The sequence below is a fragment of the Erpetoichthys calabaricus genome, chromosome 13, assembly GCF_900747795.2.
Source record: "Erpetoichthys calabaricus chromosome 13, fErpCal1.3, whole genome shotgun sequence".
Taxonomy (NCBI): domain Eukaryota; kingdom Metazoa; phylum Chordata; class Cladistia; order Polypteriformes; family Polypteridae; genus Erpetoichthys; species Erpetoichthys calabaricus.
Window position 1 is genome coordinate 48200193 of NC_041406.2, and position 12103 is coordinate 48212295.

The window sequence follows — 12103 nt, forward strand, 5'->3', positions numbered from 1 at the left end:
CATTTTTTTTCTCCCTTCCTTCCCTTTTCCTCCATTCCAGCAAACTACACTGGGCCGTTAGTACTCGTACCACAAAATTCACTCACTGTTTTTATTCACTTTTATTCATATGACTTGATTATGTGCATTAATATTTCTTGTTATGTTGTATTTGCTGTCTGTGTTTGTGTTCTTTGTCAGTTACAGCCTGTCAGAGACATGCAACTACGATTTTCATTGTATTATGTACACAGTGGATTTGGAAAGTATTTACTCTCCTTTCTTCACACTTTATTGTGTTGTAGATTTAATTTTAAATGGATACATTTGCAATTGGTGCCTATCAATCTATCCATAATAACAAAATGAAAAAATTAAAGAATTTTTAAAAGAGTTCAGAAAACTACACCACAGGATGAATATTGTAATTTCACATTCAAAGTAAATAAATAAACTCAGGAAAAATATACGCATTAGAAGCAGTAGTCCAGTATACATGAAAACTGGCAAACAGGCCAGCGAACACGAGTAAAAACAAATCCCAAAGCCAGAATACATCTACAGAGTAAACGTCCCTCATTGGCTGTACTGTATAAGAAGCTCTGCATCATGACATGGAGTCACACATCCTGTGCTTTATACTATTCAAAATTTCACAACTGCTCCTCCATGGAGGCTATCAGTGCGTAGAGCAGACTTTAGTTTATACAGTATTGCAGAGTTTTGTAAATATGCTCTATTGGAGACCCAGAAAGGTAGTGATGTCAGTGAGAAAGAGTAGCACAGAACTCAGGGAAAAAATAACACAAAAAGTCAAACAATGGTATTTTGCCTACATAGAGAGATGAAGCACTGTGGGGTCAACCGAACCCTAACAAACAGGGCTATTGCAGATGATAGTGTGCGACATCATGACACACAGTGTTTTTGGTGGTATGCTATTAAAGAAAGTTGGCCAGAGTCAACATAATCTCTACAATTTTATGCGTGAATTGATTTAGTGTCAGCCTTAATAATAATACTTTGCATTTATATAGCGCTTTTCTCACTACTCAAAGTGTTCAGCAATTGCAGGTTAAGGGCCTTGCTCAAGGGCCCAACAGAGCAGAGTCCCTTTTGGCATTTACGGGATTCGAACCGGCAACCTTCCGATTGCCACTGCAGATCCCTAGCCTCAGAGCCACCACTGCGCCATAGAAGAAGAAGTAGGACCCATAGCTGAAGATGACCAGACATAAGTCCAGGCCACTCAAGCCCGACTCCAGACCCGATGCACAATAATAGAAAACAGTAAATCACTGATGTTATCAGCAAGGTCCCACGCACTGCATAGTCCAAGCTGCTCTCAGTCATTGAAGAAGGGCGCAATACCTCTGTAGATGGTGAAAACAGTACCATGGGCACTGTGCTTTTCCTGTCACGAGAGATATAAGATCATTCTTGCAGTCATCAACAGCAGTGCAGATGCTACAAATGTACCATATGTGACCATCCATCACCTTGACGGCCAAAAATTCTGTGCCCGTCAAGCCCACCTGACTGTTTGTACAAATCATGGAGGAGTCCTTGTGCTGTCTTAGTGGTGTGTAAGTCCTGCTTTGCAGATCAAGTTGCGTGCCAAACATGAGAGCATCAGACATACAAACATAATCGTCTGTATACTAGGCCATACACGTATCCAGAGCTCTTTTTCATTGGTAATGGACTTCTGCTTATGGATAGCACTATTTTTCTGTGCACATACCAACTACTTCTTTCAGTAGTTATTGTTATATTTTTTAAATGAGAATAACTGCATCTTAACAGTAACAAAAATGTGTTTTTAATAATTTACTGTCAAGTCAGAGGAAAAAGAGGAAAATCAAATACTTTTTTATTCCCAGTAAATATAAATTTATAAAAATACTTATGCTTACCTGCTTAGCTGCTAAGGCTACTTGCTCTTCATATATGTCAAGATTTTTCTTCATATGCTTCAGTGCAGACTGGCGGCTTAAAGGAACACTGGGATTGGGATTCAGTATTACCTGATGTTCATAAACTGCAGCTGTAAAGTTCCCTCTACGGTGCAAAGATGAAACTACAACATGGCAAACATAAAAGCCTACACAGTAGGCCAAGATTTTCCAATCCATTCCAATAAGCATCTGCGGAAAAAAAACATAGCATTGTAAGTAGAGGGGTACAAACAACATTCACCAAGGTTTTGCCTCTTAAAAATTTGATTATTTTATCATTGTTGCATTTAGTCTCCATATATTACAGATAATTGATAATAAAAATATAACCTTACTCAACTTTTTACCTGAATGTATTGTAAAGATGCACATCCATATGTCCCCAACTTTAAGGATGCATAGCAAGCAATACCGGGAACAAGGCATGAACCAGCCCTGAACAGACACAATGTTCCTAAGATATATCAATTTGATTTACCTTTCATTTTATTTAAGCTCACCTTGAATAGATGGCCCTTTTTTATTTAAAACGTTAATGTTCTGGCAAATCGGCAGCAACAAAATAAATTTTACTCTTCAAAATTGGCTTACACGTTTTAGTTCATAATCATTTCGTCAATACTTCTCTTAAACAGCTGAAAGAGTTTTGACTTAGCCAACAGCTTCATAAACAGAGTATTCGTAGGAATCGCATGCATTTTACAGCAGACACATACCTAGGCTCAGATTACAGAACAATTCACAGAAAGTATCAATGAAACCTGACATCTTTATAACAAAAATAAAAACAAAACATGGAAAGCATGGAATAAGCCCATACTGCAGAAAGGCAATGCTAATACTGGGAGATGATAACTTGGTAACATCTAACCCATGTACCTGTTAACAGGCATTACAAATATATGAGAAGCTTGTATCAAAACTTCAAAATAAATGCCATTCTGTTGTGAGTTGTAATAAAAGTTACAAGTGAAGCGAGTCCATAGAAGCACCTAAGAATCAATAAGAATTTACACGTGTTGTAAAAACATGCAGACTTTATGAATTCCAACAGCATGGTGATACTGGATGTCTGTTGACTTTGTTTTGTCAAATTTCACAAGTTTTCTTTGAATGGTGAATGAATATAAAAAACTGGCATGGTAGGTGAGAGTTTGGAAAAGTTTGGAGCCCACATGCACCTACAAAAATGCAAATAGGTAAAAGATTAATTCCACACTTAAAAATGAAAGGAAGGTTTGAAATGCAACATTTTGGATGTTCCTCTTTCTGAACTCAACAGCAAAAACAAGTACCTACCATTCTTTACATTTTTACAGAATTAAGAATGTAATTAAACTTTTTTTTGTTCTATTTTCTTTAATAAGATTATGCAATTGCTTTTAAAATGGGCTGCTTAAGTACTTTAAGATACTTTAATGTACAAACAACCTGGGAAATGAGTAAATGTTGTTTCTGGCAATTGATGTTCATGATGAAAACAACTGTAAAAAAAAATAAAATGAAGGCACTGCCCTGTCTAGTTTCCGATGCTGTATATTCTTATTGAAACAGTTCAATTTGGCAACTTAAGTGTTGGGTTTTAAAGGGATATTGGAGGAAAAAACATCCCTTTAAGTTGCTAGCCATCAAGAAGTGGACAGGAATGAGGTTAAATAACGTTAACACCCTGCAGTTTATGAGGAAATCAAGCAGAAAAATCTCTAGCAGAGTTACAATAAACTGGAGTGTAACTGGACTGCAGTTTTCGGGAATAAACAGTGGCACTGTCGGTGGAAATCCAAAAAACTCGATTGCACCACATGGTCCTACCCTTAAGACACTGATTCCTTACAGCTTGCTAGTTAAAACAAGCGGAGCATGGGCATAGGAAAGGCAGAATAAAAATCAAATTATTACTATTGTGATATATGACCGGCAGTTTATCCCGGGCAATACCCCCACACCGCTAGATGGAGTCCTCCCTGCAACATGGAGGGGCCCCGAATTCCCGCAGGGCATCATGGACATTGGAGTTTTACTTCACAGCCCTGCTGGATACTATGGGGGCCCCCAGGGGACGCTGCAGGGAGGCATGGGGATTTATATTTTCCATATAGCCCGGAAGTACTACCTCGTCACGAGGACGGAAGAAGCGAAGTACTTCCAGGCTGAAGAAAAGGAGTTTTTCATCTGACCCGGAAGTGCTATGAAATCACATGGACTGAGGGACAGAAGCACTTCTGGGTCAGGGACTATAAAAGGATGATGGGAAACCCCAGCAGACACAGCTGAGTTGGGTGGGAGTGGAACGGAGCTGCTGGGAGTGGAGGAATTGTTATGGATTAGTGTGGTTGTTATTATTGATTTATTATTGAGTATTGTGGAGTGGAGGTGCTTTGTGCACAGTATTATAATAAATTTAATTATTGGACTTTTACCTGGTGTCAGGACGTGTTGTCTGCGGGTTCAGGGGTCAACAGCGCCCCCCATCTGTCACACTATTAAGAGGAACATGTCATGAAAACTAGGCTAAAATGTATATGCCAGAGAACTCATACGGGCCATCACTTTACATGTCAAAACTACAACATATACATTTTATTACCATACCAACTGAATATCACATGTACAAGTCAATTTAAACTCACTTACGTGACTAATATTAAATAACTAGTCATTTAGCCCGTTACAATAACGGGCGCTAGAACAGTAGTGCATAAACATTAGTAGGAACAGTCTATATTAAATGGTAAGGAACTTTGACCTCATTCTTTTTGTTGGTCGTATTTTTCTTTCTTTCAGCTTCTTTTGTTGATGTTTACTTGCTGAGCTGACCGTTCTTCGTGGGCTGCCGCCGTGTATTGTATGTCTTTAATTTTCTGTGACAGTAATACTGGCTTGTACGTCCGATGGCTTGAACGTCCGTAATATACCTTTAATTTTCTCTGGTGGTAATACAGGCGTGCGCGTCGGTGATATGCCTTTAATCTCCTCTGACAGTAATGCTGGCTTGTATGTGGCTGTAATATGAGTCACTGTATTGTGTACTTTAATTTCCTCTCACAGTAGTACTGGTTTGTATTTCCGTAAAACACCTGTAACTTTCTCTGACAGTAATATCGCGCATCGCACCGCGCCCTGCGCATGCGCACTTCACCAGAAGACACACACACACAGACACCTGGACGCACACAGGGATTTTATTAAGGAGGATATAAAAATGACTGTCTTTATGGCACAGTAGTAAGAAAGCAGAGGACAGAGCCTTGGAGAAGAACACAGCTTATGTTACTGAGAAAAGCAATATACATTTTTCTGTTAAGTGTTTGCAAAGAGATTAAAGAGGACTTTAAGGAATTAGACACCTCATCACTCAAGAAGTTTGACTCCTATTAAAATTAGGGATGAAGAGTCATTTTCGTTAATCTTTTAGTAAACTATGCCTAATATTTGAAAAAGACAGCACCACTGTGTAATACATCTTATTTAAGGCTTTAAACGTTTCAGACTTATTGTTTTGTGTGTAATAAAAGGAACGGTGTAAGGGTTTTGACCCCAGTCCCCTGCCCTGCCATGCCATGCAAGGAAGTGCTTTCAGATTGGTTCCCTGAGAGTGGAGCCGCTAATCAGATCGCCAAGGATTGTCTCGGAGAGGTCCCATTTACCAGTTTTTTTTTTTTTTTTTCGACCAGGATGAGAAGCTGTACTCATAATTTATGAACATGTATTAACTTATGAACAGTTGGTGAAGATAGTTTCCCTTTTGCCCATTGCTAGAGTGTTCGTAGCTGTGAGGGTGCGGGCTGAAGTTTCCTAAGGGTCTTTCCCAGCTTCACCTCTACATGAACAAGTGTGTTTTCCCCCTTCCTTTACTTACCTACTTGGGACTTTCTCCAACTGCATTTGCTCCTGCTATTGCCTTCAGTAGGAGTTGTGACACAGGGAGCCCTGGAGGGCACCACCTGCCGTCTTCCTCCCTGAAGAGGTGAAGTTCACGGGACTTGGCCGAAGAAAGCCAGTGTGAAATGAGACTGCACTGTGTAATAAGAATGTAATCACAATGCACCATCAATGATCTCAGCCATTTGTTTCCTATTTTAAAAGGATAATGGAAAGGCAACCGACCAAGTGATTTGAAACCCGGGGCAGTCTGATCCTTTTATCAGCAGAATTAACTGTTAAGATCAAAATTCTTAAAGAGCGCTAGGCAGAAATGGAAATTAAATGTGGCAGGAAAAAGTATATTTCATGTGCTTATGGACCTAGCCCCCAATAATTAGTATCTGTTAGAAAAGAAATTAGAAGAAAAATCTGTGTAATACATAAAAAGATGTCAAATAAATCATCAAGTCCAATCAAATGTATTCCACTTTATGTTCTGTAGGTAGCTAGAATATCATTTCAAGAATAATTGTTTTCAAGCTAAAATATATTCATTAATACAAGTAAACTCACAGATTCCCCAAAGCCAGTCTTCTAACTGATCAGATGCTAATGAGGGCATTAAAGGAGGATGTGTCAAAACTAGTGATGACCCAAACCTGAGACCACTTTCACTGTATGGGAGTGTGTGTAAACTAGAATTTTGTTTTCCTCTTCCACACTGTTAGTTGACCTCAGTGTAATACAGTAACCTTTTTCACTGTAACAGTTAAGGCTCAGTTTAAATAAATAAATAAATAATAAAAAAAATGTATGCCTATTTGTAAATTCTGTACCAGTGCTGATGCTGCTGCAAGTGGTCCGTGGAATATCATTCTGTTTTTTATTATAACTACGATGCATCTCTAAATGTGTGACAAACACTAGACTTGTCATTTGGAGTACTCTGTACAAGAATGAATCGAATTTCACGGTTTCAGGTTAATGCTCATTCTACTTGGTGGCACTCCTCTCCATACAACTCCCATTTAGTATGTTTATAGAATTCCTTCACTCCAAATGCTGTAGTGGTAGGGTGTTGTGTTGTATTAGCTATTATGGATGCAATACGAAGTCAAGCAGAATGACACCTTTTATTGGCTATCTAAAAAGATTTCAATATGCAAGCTTTCAAGGCAACTCAGGCCCCTTCTTCAGGCACTTCTCATTACTCCAAACGCTGAAATGTAATCGGAGGTCCAAAAACTTCTATACTGCATTCTTCTCAATCTTACTTTTACTGTATAGTTTTCAATTTATCATCACCATCATTCAGCATTATATTTCATTGGCCCTTATGCTATGCAATGTATATTTACTCCTTTCTTTGCATTCTTAAATCTCAATTTAATTCCCCTGAGCTATAAATTTTATTTGCTTTATTAAAATGAATAACTCATTTATACACATATGGTAGGTCATTAGATGGCAAGATAACTTCATTCAAATCTGCTTGCATAACTTTGCAAATTTTCTATAATGAAATGACACAGGGATGCCAAACAGAAACATAATGTTCATTAAAATCTTTACTGATGATAACCCAGGAGATGTAGGAAGCAAGGTAAAAATATTATGACTCACACTGAATAAAATCTGAATAAGTACTGGATAATTATGCCCACCCACACAAGAAATGTATAAAGATCATTCAACCATTGATGATTTTTGAGAAGATTAATAAGGGCAGCTGCCTTTTAGATGTAGAAATATTAAAGTATGACGCAATTCACTTGCTGCTATTTTCCAGGAAAATTGTGCCTGGTTCAGATCAATAATCTTATGTGTGGCAAAATAACTGTAATTAAGACTTCTTATTAACATTTCAGTCATTAAAGTGCACAAAAAATTTTAATGAGGATTTTTTTTTCAGAATTAATTGATGATTAATAAATAAGAACAACAAATCTTCATAGACTATATTTTAATTATTGGCTGCTATAATTTGATGTTTTCAGCACAAGTCAAGGAAGGGGCCTTGTTCAGCAGTAAATACTGTAGAAGCTCATATGTCTTGCTCGGCACTGAGAATTAAGTCCACAGGACAATGGTGTTTGATTTAGTTTTAGGTTATCAGACCAGCTATGTGCAATATTTAACTTTATCTCCTCAAACTGCTCACATATTACAATCTGCTACTCCATTTTTATGAGCACAATTTATAATATAACCTTCAGACCAGCATACATTCAATCAGTTCAATATTCACAGTACAATAGCATACGTTTACTGATGTATGTGAAGATGGTGAAATCAAGGGATTGCTTATTTCGTTTAAATGAAACAAATAATACAATATCTCACCTTCATTTTAACCATTCGTGTCTGTTTACTGAACCCACTTATCCAAACGCAGAGCTTATAAAGAAAACAGTGAAAGTGACCAAGCTGAGATCTGAACCCAGTCTCCTTGGGCTGGCTGTAAGGCCTTAGGTTTAACCAATGCTCTGCCATGCCACCCAAATTTATTTAATGCCTAAGAATGGAGCAATAATGTATAAAATACAAAATGCAGAGAAAATAAATATTGGGAATACTATGTATGAAAAGGCCAAATAAAGATGATGTTTGCTGTACTGCTGCCACGTATAATCTACAACCGGAAAGTAATAAAGAATGGCTTGATTGAACATATAGAATAAAACCCCTGACAAAGAAAAACATTTCCAAACCTTGAGGTCTGCATCCTTTTAAGAATTATTATGTACATAATCAACTAGGCACAACAAACTGATTTTCTAAACATTAAGATTTCTTCTTAGTTGTGTGCACACACACACACAGATATATATATATATATATATATATATATATATATATATCTATCTATATATATATATATATATATATCTATAACTATATATCTATAACTAATATATATATATATATATATATATATATATATATATATATATATACACACAGTGATCCCTCGCTATATCGCGCTTCGCCTTTCGCGGCTTCACTCCATCGCAGATTTTATATGTAAGCATATTTAAATATATATCGCGGATTTTTCGATGCTTTGCGGGTTTCTGCGGACAATGGGTCTTTTAATTTCTGGTACATGCTTCCTCAGTTGGTTTGCCCAGTTGATTTCATACAAGGGACGCTATTGGCAGATGGCTGAGAAGCTACCCAACTTACTTTCTCTCTCTCTCTCTCTCTTGCGCTGACGTAGGGGGGTGTGAGCAGGGGGGCTGTGTGCAGTTGCTTCCTGAAGGACATGCTGCACGGTGCTTCGCATACTTAAAAGCTCAAAGGGCACGTATTGATTTTTGACTTTGTTTTTCTGTGGCTCTCTCTCTCTCTCTTCCTGCTCCTGACAGAGGGGGTGTGAGCTGCCGCCTTCAACAGCTTTGTACCGGCGGTGCTTCGCATACTTAAAAGCCAAAAAGCCCTATTGATTTTTTTTTTTTGACTGCTTGCTTTGCACTACTTTGAAAAGGAAGATATGTTTGCATTCTTTTAATTGTGAGACAGAACTGTCATCTCTGTCTTGTCATGGAGCACAGTTTAAACTTTTGAAAAAGAGACAAATGTTTGTTTGCAGTGTTTGAATAACGTTCCTGTCTCTCTACAACCTCCTGTGTTTCTGCGCAAATCTGTGACCCAAGCATGGCATTCTAAAAATAACCATATAAACATATGGTTTCTACTTCGCGGATTTTCCTATTTCGCGGGTGGCTCTGGAACGCAACCCCCGCGATGGAGGAGGGATTACTGTATATATATATATATTAGTAACAGTAGGGGGCGCTAGTGCTCCCTTGAACCCTCAGGTAGCACGCCAAACACCAGGTAAAAGTCCAAGACTTTTTATTTTTATAATAATTACGTGCACAAAAGCACCCTCCACTCCACACTACTCATATAATCAATAATCAATACAATGACCAATCCTCCTCTCCCAGACGCGTTGCCACCCTTCCTCCCAGCTCAGCTCACTCGTCTGGGTTTCCCACAGTCCTTTATAGTCCATGACCCGGAAGTGTTTCGCCCTTCTGTCCATGTGACTTGGAACACCCCCGGGTCATATAAAAACTCTTCTTCTTCACACTGGAATTAGTCGTTTCCCCTGTTGCGGTTATTAAGACGTACTTCCGGGTTATAGGGTACATATAAGTCTTTGAGCCTCCCTGCAGCATCCTCTGGTGGGCCCCACGGTGTCCAGCAGGGTCGGGAATAAAAACTCCATTGTCCATGATGCCCTGCTGGTCTTTGGGGCACTCCCATGCTACAGGGAGGGCTCCATCTAGCGGCCTGGGGGTATTGGCCGGGATGAACAGCCGGCCATTTCCCACTAATATATATAGATATATATATATATATATATATATATATTTGCAGTGGGAGATCCACAAAGGGAGAAAAAACGAATCACGTATCATAAAATAGTTTTATTCCTGAGCTTTCAACCCCTATCAGGGGTCTTCATCAGAGGATAATGCTTAGACTTACAAGAATCAAAGGCAATATATAGCAACACATTCAGTATGGGGGTTCGGGGGGATGGGTGGAGGTGACTAAGTCAGTATGATCAAGGGGGGGGAGGGTTGTATAGTTTAATTAATGTGTATATGTCCTTCTTAAGTTGGCATATGCTGGGTTTATGTCCAAGTGTCTGTTGATGGCGTTTTCATCTGATAGCCAAGACTCGGCCCCGAAACACGAAACGCAGTTTATAGTATTCCATGCAATTCTTGCTCAGCTGTATACATAGGACAAACGTCAAAAAAAATCTCAACACGTGTACAGGAACATCGCAACGCCGTCAGAAGAAAGGACGCACTATCTTTGATATATGCACATACTAAATCGACAGGACACACATTCAACTGGGACAACGTAAAAGTAAAATTTAAGGCCAGTACAAAAAGCGCCAGAGAGTTGGCCAAGTCTTGGCTATCAGATGAAAACGCCATCAACAGACACTTGGACATAAACCCAGCATATGCCAACTTAAGAAGGACATATACACATTAATTAAACTATACAACCCCCCCCCCCTTGATCATACTGACTTAGTCACCACCTATATATATAGATATTTATATATCTAAGTCAATGTGTGTATGTATGTTCCAGCATCCCTTCCGAAAGGTTGGTACTTGGTACACGTTTCTCATTGGTCGACTAAAAATACTTCAGGGTGAAATCAACTCGAACGCATCCCCTTCTGGGTAGGGTGGGGTGGGGGGTGATCTTGAGGTCTTGTATACATGTTATCGTCCAGTTGACACTCTGAACAACCACCAGAGGGCGAATTGGAGGTGACTGCCAGCATTCTGTATGTTTGAGCCCACGTGCCCCTGTAGCTTTTGAAATTAAATAGAGTTGGCCGGTTCAGAGCGTCGACTGGATGATAACATACATACAAGACCGCAAGACAAGCACATTAGTGAGTCTTCATTGTTTGTTAATTTATTTTTATTTTTAAAGTTGTGGGGTTTTTTTTTTAATTATTTTTGTCAAACAATTAAAAAAAAAAAAAAAAACACTTATTTTCCTCCCGGGCAACGCTGGGTATTTTAGCTAGTTAATAATGAAACATCAGGACAGAATAATAATCCTAGTTTATTCTTGAGCAGGACTATCTTCCATATCCTTGAATGCAGAATGGGTCCAAGCTGAGACATTTTTGTTTAAGGGTACAGTATTCTTAGTGGAAAATCCGAAATATTGCAAAAAAAGATACAGGCACAACATTATTTATATAGTACTTGCTACAGTGGAAAGGAAACTTTCACTGCTTCTGTGGTCCCAAGATTTCCAATGGAACAAATAATCGAGTCTATACCATATTATAGCAAATGGTATAATAATGATATCCTGTTACACACATTTTAATCCACAAAACATGATACAGAAACACCATATCAATTTGGTGATGCCCACAATACAAAGTGCAAGCAAGGCTCCATCACTTTACAGTACATCCTTATGCAGCTGTAACAGTACTGTACTGTATATATATATATATATATATATATATATATATATATATATATATATAGCAAGGAAAGTGAAGGTGCAACACTTTTGGCTCCTTCTGTTTGTGTTTCTGTATTGCAATATAATATGCTATATGGTCAACTCCACTTCTGTGAATTCATTCTCCACTTTCAGAACACAAATTCATGTGCAAGCATCAGTGACATTAATAAGATGTTAATCACTTCACTGTGATCAACAGAAAAGCAAAGCTACCTGTAATTTGCTGCACAGAGAAAAATCATACTTAAAAAGAGGGACATAATAGC

The 12103-nt window shown here is 38.4% G+C and overlaps 1 protein-coding gene across 1 annotated transcript in view; it reads right to left on the reverse strand.

Annotated features, from left to right (window-relative positions):
• The window catches only part of btd (biotinidase), a 32029-nt gene that overhangs the window by 8049 nt on the left and 11877 nt on the right, over positions 1-12103 (reverse strand). Inside the window, exon 2 of the mRNA XM_028818211.2 lies at positions 1896-2126. Within this exon, the coding sequence (XP_028674044.1) occupies positions 1896-2126 (231 nt within the window). The remainder of the gene's footprint in view (positions 1-1895; positions 2127-12103) is intronic.